The sequence below is a fragment of the Mandrillus leucophaeus genome, unplaced genomic scaffold, assembly GCF_000951045.1.
Source record: "Mandrillus leucophaeus isolate KB7577 unplaced genomic scaffold, Mleu.le_1.0 Scaffold249, whole genome shotgun sequence".
NCBI lineage: Eukaryota > Metazoa > Chordata > Mammalia > Primates > Cercopithecidae > Mandrillus > Mandrillus leucophaeus.
The window spans coordinates 2,374,345-2,388,354 of NW_012102576.1; the positions used below are offsets into that span (position 1 = coordinate 2,374,345).

Sequence of the window (14,010 nt, forward strand, 5' to 3'; positions counted from 1 at the left end):
AAAAAAAAAAAAAAAAAAAAAGACAAAGAAAGGCACTACATAATAATAAAGGGTTCAATTCAACAAGAAGATTTAACTGCTCCAAATATGTATGCACTCAGCATTGGAGCATCCAGCTTCATAAAACAAGTACTTCCAGACCTATAAAAAGACACCAACTCAATAATATTGGGGGACTTCAACATCTCACTGAGAACATTAGACAGCTCACTGAGGCAGAAAACTATCAAGGAAATTCTGAACTCTTGAAAAAACTCTCAAACAATTAGGCATTGAAAGAACATACCTCAAAGTAGTAAGAGTCATCTATGACAAAACTACAGCTAACATTATACTGAACATGCAAAAATTGAAAGCATTCTCCTTGAGAACCAGAACAAGAAAAGAGTCCCCACTCCCACCACTCCTATTCAGCATAGTACTGAAAGTCCTAGCCAGGACATCAGGCAAGAACAAAGAAAAGGCATCAAAATTGAAAAAAAAATGTGGTCAAACTATATCTCCTTGCTGATGTGATTCCATACATAGAAAACATTAAAGACTTTGCCAAAAGTCTCCTGGCACAGATAAAGGACTTCTGTAAAGTTTCAGGATACAAATCAATGCACAAAAATCAGTAGAATTTCTATACACTAAAAAACTTCAAGCTGAGAGCCAAATCAAGAATGCAATCCCATTTACAATATCATCAAAAATTAAAATAAAAAATAAAACTGGGACTACAGCTAACCAAGGAGGTGAAAGAGAACTGCAAAACACTGCTGAAAGAAATCATAGATGACACAAACAAATGGAAAAGTATTCCATGCTCATGGATAGGAAGAATCAATATTGTTGAAATGGTTATACTTCCCAAAGCAATTTACAGATTCAACTCTATTCCTATCAAGCTACCAATGCCATTTTGCACAGAACTAGAAAAATAAACTATTTTAAAATTCATATAGAATCGAAAAAAGAGCCCAAATAACAAAAGCAATCCTAAGCAAAAAGAACAAAGCCAAAGGAATCACATTACCTGACTTTGAACTATACTATAAAGCTACAGTAAACAAAACAGCATGGTCATGTTATAAAAAGAGACACATAAACCAATGGAACAGAATAGAGAACCCAGAAATAAAGGCACACAACTGCAGCCATCTGATGTTTGACAAAATTGACAAAAATAAACGATGGGGAAAGGACTTCCTATTCAGTAAATGGTGCTGGGGTATCTGACTAGCCATATGCAAAGAATTAAACTGAACCTTTACTTTTCACCATACACAAAAATTAACTCAGAATGGGTCAAAAATTTAAATGTAAGACTTTACACTACAATAATCCTGGAAGAAAACTTAGGAAACACCATTCTAAACATTGGCCTTGGGAAAGAATTTATGACTAAGTCCCAAAAAGCAATGGCAACAAAAAACAAAAATTGACAAGTGGGACTTAATTAAACTAAAGAACTTCTGCACATATCATAAGAAACTATCAACAGAGTAAACAGGCAACCTATAGAATATAAGATTTGCAAACTATGCATTCAACAAAGGTCTAATATCCCAAATCTATAAAGAACTGAAACAATTGAATAAGCAGAAAACAAATAACCCCTTTAAAAATGAGCACAACATGTGAACAGGCACTTCTCAAAACAAGACATACAAAGCAGCCAACAAAAGTTTTAAAATGCTCAACATCACTAATCATTGGAGACATGCAAATCAAAACCACAAAGAGGTACCATCTCACACCAGTCAGAATGGCTACTATCAAAAAGTTAAAAAAAACAAAAACAAACAAACAAAAAAACCAGATGCTAGTGAAGCTGTGGAGCAAACGGAACACTTATATCCTGTTGGTGGGCATGCAAATTACCTCAGCCACTATAGAAAGCAGTTTGGAGATTTCTCAAAGAACTTAAACTACCATTCAACCTAGTTATACCATTACTGGGTATGTGTTCACAAGAAAATAAATCATTCTACCAGAAAGACACATATACATTCACAATTTCATTAGAGCACTATTCACAATAGCAAAGGCATGGAATCAACCTACATGCCCATCAACAATGAATTACAGGCCAGGCACGGTGGCTCATGCCTGTAATCCCAGCACTTTGGAAGGTCAAAGTGGGCAAATCACCTGTGGTCAGCAGTTCAAGACCAGCCTGACCAACATGGCTAAATTCTATCTCTACTAAAAATACAAAAATTAGCCGGACATGCTGGCACCCGCCTGTAATCCCAGCTCTACTTGGGAAGCTGAGGCAGGAGAATTGCTTGAACCTGGGAGGCAGAGGCAGCAGTGAGCCAAGATCGTGCCACTCCAACCTGGGCAACAGAGTAAGACTCTGTCTCAAAAAAAAAAAAAAAAAAAAAAGGATTAGACCAAAAAAGTGTGGTATACATACACCATAGTATACTATGTAGCCATAAAAAAATGAAATCATGTCCTTTGCAGCAACATGGATGCAGCTAAAGACCATTGTCCTAAGTGAATTCATGCAGAAACAGAAAACCAAATACTGCATGTTTTCACTTATAAATGGGAACTACACAATTTTAACTAACACTACTAAGTGATAGAACTGAGAATTGTACCTCTGACTCCAGACTCAGCCCTTAACTATTATAGTGCTTTTTATGGGAACCATATGAGTACCGAGGTGAAAATACTGACAGATATTGAAAGATGCTATTGGGTAAATAAACTACAAGAGAGTTCAGAGAAATTAAAGATAAAAATGATCATACTACTCCTCTCACCTAATTTTTAAGCAAACCCATTTAGGAGGTCCTTTCTAAAAAGAAAATAAAAGAGAGAAAGTGAGAATGCTCAAGTAGATAGTACTACTGAAACAGGTTATTAAAAATCTATGTGGTATCACCAAAGAACCTGTTCTGACAGTAGAGAAAATGAAATCAGGCTTTCTGTCATTATACTCAAGGGTAACTGTGCCTTATTGCAAATATTTTTTCTAACTGATCCATAAAATACCTTTGAATTTTGAAAGCAAAAGAAGTAAAAATTAATTTTCTTATAGGAAAATAACTGATTATTGAACTTCATTAAAAGTTTTTAATGCCCTCTCTTTGAAAGACACTGTAAAGAAAATGAAATGACAAGCCTCTGGCTGGCAGAAAATATTTATAAAACTTAATGTCTGATAAAGAACTTACATTCAGACTGATATGGTTTGGCTGTGTCCCCACCCAAATCTCATCTTGAATTCTACCTCCCATAATTCCCATGTGTTATGGGAGGGACTCAGTTGGAGATAATTGAATCATGGGAGCAGTTTCCCCCATACTGTTCTCATGGTAGTGAATAAGTCTCATGAAACTTGATGTTTTTATAAGGGGTTTCTGCTTTCACTTGGTTCTCATTCTCTCTTGACTGCCACCATGTAAGACATGACTTTTGCCTCTGCCGTTATTGTGAGGCCTCTCCAGCAGTGTGGAACTGTGAGTCAATTAAATCTCTTTTTCTTTACAAATTACCCAGTCTTGAGTATGTCTTTATCAGCAGCATGAAAACGAACTAATACAGAGACTATATAGAGAACATTTACAACTCAGTAACAAAAACAGAAAGCAACGAATCAAGCTAAATAGTTGACAAAAGGTTTAAACAAACATTTCATAAAAAGAGGTTTTATGAATGACCCAAAGCACATGAAAAAATGTTCAGCCTCACTAGCCATTAGGAAAATGTGAATTAAAACTATGATGAGATGTCATTACATTCTGACTAGAATGGCCAAAAAATAAAAAATAAAACAGAGTACCTACCAACTGTTGGCCAGAATGTGAAATAACTGAAACTCTTGTATATTGCTGGCAATAATATGAAATTGTGCAGCCACTCCATAGAACTCTAGCATTTTTTTTAAGTTAAACATACACTTATCATATGATTTGACATTTTTACTTGTAGGTATTTACTCAAGAGTGAGAAAATTGTATATCCAGAAGAAGAGACACACATGAATGTTGATATAGTTTTATTTATAATGGCCAATGATTAAAAACCATTTGAATGTTCATTAACAGGAAAGATAAATTTTTTAATGTGGTATATCCAATACTACTCAGGAATACTGCTCAGGAACAAACTACTGATTAATACAACAAAATAGAAGAACTTCAAAAACATGCTGAGTTAAAGAAGCCTCACATATAATAGTGGACACTCGATAACTGTACATGTGTGTGTGTGCGTGTGTGTGTGTGTGTGTGTGTGTGTATATATATATATAGCATCTATATATCTATAACCATATAAATTCTAAAAATCAAAGGACTTTCTTATTGTTACCAAGAACAGATAAGTAGTTGCTTGGGAAAAAGGGCTGGTGAGGAGAGGGTAAACTGCAAAGGGCACTGACATTGTGGTCACACAGGTGTACACTATTGTCAAAACTCTAACCAAAATGTGGACTAACATGTTGCATTTTATTATATGTAAATTATGTCTCAATAATATTTATTTTAAAAGGCATGATGTAAAATATGTATGTACACATACATACAATATAATTCCTAACAAACACTTATCTTTTTATGTGGCAGTTACTCATATTAAACTTTTTGTAACCCATCAGCATAGTAATAGTGGCAAGTCCAAACTTCCCTTAATTCTATTCCAAATAACTGTTCTAGTTATCTGTAATTCACCATTTAAATAGGAGTACATGATATAATAAAATAATTACCTAAATCACCCATCCCAATGAGTGATTTAGAATTGAAGAGCCATTGCCAGACAAAAGACTATAGATTTACAATTAACATCTAAGTATGCTGTAGTATATGTTTTTAATTTACAGTAGAATCTACCAATGATTTCCTCAAATAAGTTTCAAATTCCTAATAATGTAGAAATATATGTCATAAATACACAATATTCTTAGGTAAGATGCTATTATAGAGAAGAATTTTAAAAAATTGTAGTGACCACCTTCACAATAGAAGAAACTAGGGAAAGTATAAAATATTTTTAAACTCCTCATAGACTCCTGTTTCTGTCTACAATATTCAATAATCTGTGGTCTGAATGGCTTATGAAATTGTGAGTTTCTCAACGTTTAGCCCATACCTTAGCTGCCACCAAAAGAGAGGCCTGTCTTAACTTAGGGTTTCCTAGAATCAGAAGAAAGGAGTGGCTTGAAGGATAGAAGACTCCAATCGTCTGACAAAACATGTGGATCAGTGTATTCTGATACAGCTCAGAAATCCATGATATGAGAATACATACAAAGAAACTGGCATAGAGTAAAAGGAATGAGATCACAATTTTCAACGCATTTATGTGGGCCTTGGTCCTGGGTTCTCTGTGTCCTTTGTAATTGAGCTGCATTTTCTGGAGATGTTTCCGCAAGGAGAAAATTAACAGGAGAAAAGAGATGAGGGCCACAGTAAATGGTGCTAGACTGAACATAGTCATGGTGAATTTGACCGGCACTGAAAATGTTGGAAGGCCACTCATACTGAAATTCCAAATTGTGTTTCTTTCACATCGGTCCAGCCAGTCTTTAATATGTATGTTTATTTGTATCAGATTTAAAAATAAGAAGACCAAGGTTCCCAGCAGTATCATCAGAATCACTTGGTTTACTCTCCACTTCAAATAGAGAAAAGCAGGGCTAGAGAAACTTGCTATTTTGAGCAAATAAAAGATGCTGAGGATTGTAGCAAGCCAGAGACTGAAGTGATTAGAAACTACCCAGCTAAAAATCATAATTCTTAACCCTGTTCCAGACACAAATATGGCTAGATAATGCAGACCTAAAAACCAACTTACTAATAGTTCCCAGATCAGCCCAATTCTGGAGATTGCCAAGAATGTGAGGATTTTATCAACTGAGGACAGCTGTCTTTTACTGACCCAGTCAATGCAGTTTATCAGTACTATAAATCCATTGCTCAAATTCCCAATTACGAATTCTGCAATTATTACAAGAGTGAGGATACTCAGCAGGGCACTTTCCATGTCAGAACAGAGAAAGTTCAAAGTCTAATATCGCTGCTGGTTATTCACTGATCTAAAATGCTATTCATATCCTTGAGTGGACAGTGGAGTTCTTCTTCCTTCTCCTTTTTCTGCTCCTTCTTTCATTGTTAGCTCAATGTCAAGTGGAAATTTCTAAAGTTTGCTGATTGATCTTCACATAGCTGTACTGGTGACATCTTTTTTTCCTTCAGTTTCTCTGCTGAGCCCCAGCTAAGAAATTTATGTCTTCACCATGGGCAGAAATATTTCATAGATGATTATGAAGCAAAGTTAAACTCACATTTGCATCCATGCAAATAAAGACGTATTTTCTTTCATTGTTTTGTACATTTTTGCCTCCTCTGAGTTGTGGAAAATTTGATTCAACCAGCTTGAGTTCTGAGGCACAAATATTATTAAAATCTGATTCATAGAATATGTAGCTAAATGAAGCTTTTATGGCTAATAGCATAGCCAATGAAGATTTGTAAAATATGCAAAGACAGACCTATCTATTTCAAAAGAGTGCTCAATTCCTTGTGGAGCTAAAGCTGGATTTGGTCAGTACTGTGACTGAAGAGAAACTCGTTTACAAAGCATGCATCTTTCTCATTCCCTGCCTCATCACCACTTAACAGTGCTCACCACCATCCCTCCATAGCACCAAATGCCTTCACATTTTATCCACTTTTCCCCTCATACTTCTTTTTTGAACTTTAAAAGTGATAAAAAGTAAGTAAATTTTACAAATTCGGTAACAGCTACCAAAGAAAGCAGTACTGTATTACGTCATAACCTGCAAAACTGATAACCAAGCAAAGAAACAGAAACACTAGTTCCCCTTCTCCATGGGGCATATGTTCCAAGACCCCCAGTGGATGCCTAAAACAGCGGATAGTACCAAACTCTATATACAATATGTATTTTTCCTGTATTTATCTACCTATGATGGAGTTTAATTTATAAATCAAGCACAGTAAAAGATTACAAAAATAATAATAAAATAGAACAATTAAAACAATATACTATAATAAAAGTTGCCAGGGGTTATGGCTCATGCCTGTAATCCTCGCACTTTGGGAGGTTGAGGCAGGAGGACCACTTGAGCCCAAAAGTTTGAGACCAGCCTGGGCAATATAAGGAGACCCTGTCTCTAAAATAAATAAAAATTTAAAAAATAAAAAGTAAAAAATTTGTTTAAAAATATTATGTATGTATGTAATGTATGTAAAAAATATATGTATGTCTGTAATATAAAATATGTAGTGTGGTGTCTCTCGCTCTCTCAAGATACCTTACTGTACTGTACACACCTATTTTTGGACCATGGCTGACTTTGGGTAACTGAAACTACAGATAAGGTGGGACTACTGTGTTCACTGTGAAGAGTCAAGATTCCTCACCCCATCCCACTCTTTCAAAACACACCAAAAAAAGTGAATTACCAAAATTCTGAAAACTTGGAGACTCAAGAAAGAGTATCTAATTCAAAATTAATGTAAATAAAAACTTGATTATCTTGATTATAAGATAGTAAATTCATCCAGCCATTTAGCTGGATGAATACAAAGCTATTTTTATTTAATAAACATATAATTTGTGAATTATAAATGTTTGTATTTTATTACTCACGCAATTTTTTTCGGGTGATCTACAGAGTACTAAAAAATTTACAAAATAATTGCATCATCTTTGATGATTTGCAAGTTTCAATTATAACTTAAAATAGCTAGGTAGCTTTTTTCCATTTTGTTGTTATAATGGTATATTTGTCAAGATAGAATAGAAAATATCTCCTTTAACAGTTTGCTAGCTTTGTATATTTATGACCTTTAAATATCTAGCTATGTGGCATGTGGTCTTTCATTTGCACTCTTGACCCAGGCCTGAAGAGATCTTTTATTCTTTTTCAATTTAGGGTGATCTTCCTCTCTATCTGGAGAAAAGCGTTTGGGGATGCCAGTCACAACCTGATAATACCCCAAATCGGCACAAATAGACCTGAGGGACGGTACCGTACTTGCTGGTATATGAAAAAAATACCACAGTTTTTTAGAACTTGTGACATAACCCATGACAAAGACAGAGAGAATGGATAGCAAGCTTGTGGTTCTGAGCTGCATTTTTCTGGTGCATTTCCATAAGAGAAAACATTTAAAACCATGAATTTAATCAAAGAGATGTAGTCTCTCACTTCTATAAGAGAAAGAGAATAGATGCTAGGGAACATCACAGAAAAACTTTTTCAGCAGTCTGAACCGAAAAGGAAAATGAGGCAGAGGGCAGGAAGAGGAAACAACGAAAGGTTTGAGTATGTAAAGTATTTTTTAAATCACTGATGGATGCAGTTTGCCAATGTTGTATTAGGATACTTGCATCTATGTTTATAAGGAATATTGACATTTAATTTTCATTTCTCATATTGTGCCTATGAGAATTTGGTATTAAGCTTTAGCTAACCTCCTATCATTTGATTAGAAATATTTCTTTTCTCTTTTTCATTTTTGCTAACTATTATTGTTACATATAACAAATATAGAACATTTAATGAAGTATAAATGCTATAGTATAAAGCGCACACTAATTTAAACACCTTCCATGTCAAGAAAGAGAACTTTGTATATCCCATAACACCTTATATTTTCCTTTCTAATCATAACCCCATCTTCATTCCAGAAGTAACAACTCTCTCAACTCAAATCACATTATTGTTTAACTTTGTATATTTTACATTTGAATATGTATCCCTAAGCACTAGCTTGGTTTTGCCTGGTTTTGGATTGCACATGAATGGAATAATACTGTACATAATCTTTTTGAATGTAACTATTTTTGATCAATATTACGTTTTTAAAATTAATTATGTTGCATATAGAGATAGATCATTTATTCAATTGCTGCATAGTATTAATTGAATGACAATTCAAACTTTATCTAGTCTAGTGGAAACACAAAGTTGGCTTATTTTGAGTTTGGAGACTATGATGATGATGATGCTACGAACACTCTTTAACATGTAACTTATAGAGTACATGAGCGTACATTTCTATGATCTTGATCTGGAACTATTCTGTTGCCTATTTCTTCTGGTCTTGTTTTGGCAGTTACAATTTTCTAGATATTTGTCAGTTTCAATTATTTATGTTTTTATGTAATTTTGATTATAATATCATCTTATTAAATTTTTAATACCAACAGAATATATCCTTTAAATTCTTCATATTATTTGCTTTTCTTTTCATGACTTATCTTACCAGAAGTTTGCTTATTTTATTAGTCTATTCAAATCTGTCTTGGTTGATCTTTTCAAATGTATTCTCTTTCATTAATTTCATCTCTTTTATTGTTATTTAATTAGTTTTACTTCCTTTGAGCATGTTTGCTGTTATTTTCCTGGAATATGTTTTCCTCTCAGAATTTTAAATCATTTCTCACAAGGTTTTACTATATTTTAATTATACTTCATGTTAAATATTTTCTAAATTTACTGTGATTTTTCTTCCACCGTAGACTATTTTTAAAATATATGTTCAAGTTTCCATTTACATAAAATTTTCTCTGCTAAAATTTATGTTTTGCATATCTGGTCAATTTTGATAAATGTTTTGTGTTTGTTGAAAATAATGTGTATCCTGAAGTTTTGGGGTGCAGTGTTTCATACATCCACTAAATCTATTTGTTAATCATAGTTTAAATCCTATTTACCTTTTCTGAGTTTTGTCTTCTTATTCTATTACTTCTTGAGATTTAATGTTAAACTATCCTGCTGTGAGTATAGGTTTATCTATTTATTTTAGAAGTCCTGTCAACTTTTACTTTACATATTTTGATGCCACACTTATGAGTGCGTGGAGCATTAGAATTGTAGTATCTTCATGGCAAATATAACCTCTGCTCACATGAGGTGACATTATCTATTCTAATGTCTTTTTCCTTAAAATCGATTTAGCCTTATGCCTGTAATCCCAGCACTTTGGGAGGCAGAGGCTGGCAGATCATGTGGTCAGGAGATCAAGATCAGCCTGGCTAACACACGGTGAAACCCCATCTCTATTAGAAATACAAAAAATTAGCTGGGCATGGTGGCGGGCGCCTGTAGTCCCAGCTACTCGGGAGGCTGAGGCAGGAGAATGGCGTGAACCTGGGAGGTAGAGCTCGCAGTCAGCCAAGATCGCACTAGTACACTCCAGCCTGGGCCACAGAAGGAGACTCCGTCTCAAAAGCAACAACAACAACAAAACAACCAATTTAGTATATATTAAAATGATTATATCAGCTTATTTTTGTTAGTGTTTTATGGTAGACTTAGATATATATATAGTACATAGCATAGAGGTCGTAAAATGGGACCTAGGGCTGTACGCTAACATTTTATTCCTTGTGGGATAAGAAATGCATTCTTGCAGGAGTCCCCTCTTCCCCCTTGAAGTTATATATTATCATGTAAATTTTTGGTCAGTAAAATATTGTGGAAATGACATGTTGCTTCAGAGTGAGAGCATTTACTCACCAGTGTAAGACTGCAAATTTCTCATTGTCTTGCCTTGACACTCAAACAAGGGTCAATAAAGCATCTCTCAGCCTGGATTGTTTTGTGGCCACTATGAGCACAGGACATGTAACAGAAGTGAAAAACAAAAACAAACAACAAAAACTTCTCCTATGTGGAGTCCTTGAGATGTTGGGATCTTGTTAGTACAGAATAGACGAAGCAATCTTGGCTAGTGTGAGACTGGCCTCTTGAAATGGGGTGCTGCTAAAACACACCACCTAACTTATGTGCCATTGGCTTAATACTTGATTCATTGGCAGTGAGTGGCAAGAAAAAACATTATTGTTTACTGTAAAACAAGTTAGGGAGTGGCAAAACATTTGATAGCTGTCACCTGTGGTTACATGGAAGGTAGATCACATATTTGAAACTTTTGTAACTCTAGAAAAAAATATAATTGAATATATTAATGGTACATTTGACAATATTTTAAAAATTGAATTCATAAAAGAATTGCCTACTGTCTAGCTAAATAGCAAACAGAGGGAGATGCTCTAAAAGAAAATGATATTTATTTGGGAGTAATATTGCAATGGGAATACATGTGCCATAGTAAATTATGTGTGTATTCAGGGACATTAAAAAAGACAAGGATTTCTAAAAGAGGAAGATTACATAATTGTTTTGAGATAATTAACCTTGGATCCAAGGATCAAGAACAAGGGAGACACCTGTTTAAGATTACATAAGGAGCTTCTCAGCAGATGTCCGTGCAGAAGTATCTTTTTGTGTAGGGTTGTAGTGGCCTTTCTGCAATGTTGTTGTTTTGTAGAGTCTTTTCTGATAGCTCTTGCTACAAGCCGTATTTACATTAAGAACACTCCCTTCACGGCCTTCTCCGGCGGCATTTGTCAGAGTTTTAACACAAGTGACTTCATTTTGATTCTGACAATTTTACACTACTTTTCAAGCAGGAAAAAAAATATCAGAAAGAAGAGTCTAGAAACTTGAGATTGTGCAGAGCTGGAAGAGGCAATTGCTTCTCAACACTGAATAATATTTGAGTTTCTAAGCCTGGTTAAAACTCAGCCTTGGCTGGGTGCGGTGGCTCACACCTGTAATCCCAGCACTTTGGGAGCCCGAGACGGGTGGATCATGAGATCAGGAGATCGAGACAATCCTGGCTAACACGGTGAAACCCCATCTCTACTAAAAATACAAAAAATTAGCCAGGCGTGGTGGCGGGCGCCTGTAGCCTCAGTTACTCAGGAGGCTGAGGCAGGAGAATGGTGTGAACCTGGGAGGCAGAGCTTGCAGTGAGCCGAGATCACGCCACTGCACTCCAGCCTGGGGGACAGAGCGAGACCCCGTCTCAAAAAACAAAAAACAAACAAACAAACAGAAAACAAAAAAACTCAGTCTTTAGACTAGGATTATCTCAAGGGTATGGTTGTTACATTCACGTTAAAAATTCAGACTGGATTATATTTACAAAGGTTCAACTGACAGTTACTGTTCTTTTAGTTTGACAAGGTAATATCAAGGCAGAGTGATTAAATATCTGGTTTCCCGAATAAAGCCTTATAGTGCTCAAAGTATCTGATTTTAAGTACAGAGAGAAAAGCAGAGGGGTGAAAAAGCAACAAAATACAGCAAATATAAGTAGCAGCAGACCAGACAAAAACTGTGACTTGTTTGTTTGTATATAAAGCTGACACAAATTAAGTAGACTAAAAAATTGAGTTTTTAAAAAAATCATGCTTCTGACAGAAATGCCAACCAAAACTAGGTCACATGTGTCAAAGTAAATTGAAATGGAGGCCAGGCCTGAAGAATCCCTAGGCAGACAAAGCCAGTTAGGTCTCATATGACCTTAAAACTGATTGATTTACAAAGGTAAGCAAAAATTAACTTGAGCTATTTTTTATAAATGCCTATAGTAAAGAAAAACAGAGCTTAAACTCAATCAATCAAAGACAGCGAACAGGATAGCCAAACACTTGATTGATTAGCTATTAAGGTACCTTATTGGGTCTATCCCGTCTTTGCTTTTCTTCTCTGTCTGTCCTATAAAAGCGTCCCCATTGCATTCCCTCATTAGAGCTCCGGAACCACCTCATTCTGGAGATTTCCAATTTTGAACCATCATTTGCAAATAAACTTTTAAAAAACTTTAGTGTGCCTTAGTTTACCTTATTAACATATTTTGAGCTAAAACCCTCTATTAGTCTATTCTCGTGTTACTAATAAAGACATACACAAGACTAAGTAATTTATAAAAGAAAGAGATTTAATGAACTCACAGTTCTACATGGCTGAGGAGGCCTCACAATCATGGTGGAAGACAAAGAAAGAGCAAAGGGACATCTTACATGGCGGTAGACAAGAGAGTGTGTGCAGGGCAACTCGCCTTTATAAAACCGTCAGATCTCATGAGGCTTACTTATTCATTATCATGGGAAAGAACCGCCCACATGGTTCAATTGCCTCCCACTGGGTCCCTCCCCATGACATACGGGAATTATGGGAGCCACAATTTAAGATGAGTTTTGGATGGGGACACAGACAAACCATATCAAACCTGATTCCAGAGATATAGTTTAACATATTGTGAAGACAAATGGGAGCTCACAGACAATATGAGAATCTGTTGAAGATTACGCTTTTTTTCCTAGTTCTAAAATTACAGCTTTTTCAATGAGACTTACATTCTTCCCCCAACTCAGAACATTTCCCTGTCTTTAAGGGAGACCTGCCACAGATAGAGAACCATAAAAAATAACAGTAACAACCACATAAACTGTCATGTGAGCTGTGAAAAGAGTTAGTGGAAGGAATGGGCTCTCACCAAGACAGTGAAAAATAGAGGTAGGTGGTAAACAAATATGTGAAAGGACCATTCAGAAACCCAAGCAAGCTATCATCCTCCCCATTTTACTGGTGTTATAAAGACCTGAAAAGAACTCCCACAGAAATAGATTGTGTTATCATCAACAAATATATTTGAGTTGGGCATGGTGGCTCACACCTATAATCCCAGCATTTGGGAGGCCAAAGTGGGAGGATATCTTGAGCCCAGGAGTTTGAGACCAACCTGGACAACATAGAGAGTCCACCTCTCTAATAAATAAGATAAAATAAATTAAAATAAAATAGCTGGGCATGGTGGTGCACACCTGTAGTCCCAGCTACTTAGAAGGCTGAGGTGGAAGGATTGCTTGAGCCCAACAGGTTGCAGTGAGCCATGCTTATGCCACTAACTTTAGCCTGGGTGACAGAGGGAGGCTCATATATATGTATACATTTAAATATATGTATACATGGGTGAGACTCATATATACAGATATGTATATATTTGTACATATGAGATAAGCTGGTGAGAATGAGGTCATTGAAGCAGATACCCTGTTCCTTGCCAATTAAGTCAGTGATTAATTCCACAGTTAATGCCACCATGGAAATGTCCTCCTCTATACCTGTTTTCTCTTCAGAGAGAAAAATTCCTAATTTTATAATAATTTCTTATTTTCAAC

General features: G+C 35.5%; 1 protein-coding gene across 1 annotated transcript; it reads right to left on the reverse strand.

Moving 5' to 3' along the window:
• Positions 1-4,615: 4,615 nt before the first annotated feature.
• Positions 4,616-6,241, reverse strand: LOC105542025 (taste receptor type 2 member 13). The gene has a single exon (XM_011983384.1). The coding sequence runs from the start codon at positions 5,983-5,985 to the stop codon at positions 5,074-5,076; it is 912 nt and encodes a 303-aa protein (XP_011838774.1). The 5' UTR covers positions 5,986-6,241; the 3' UTR covers positions 4,616-5,073.
• Positions 6,242-14,010: the final 7,769 nt, after the last annotated feature.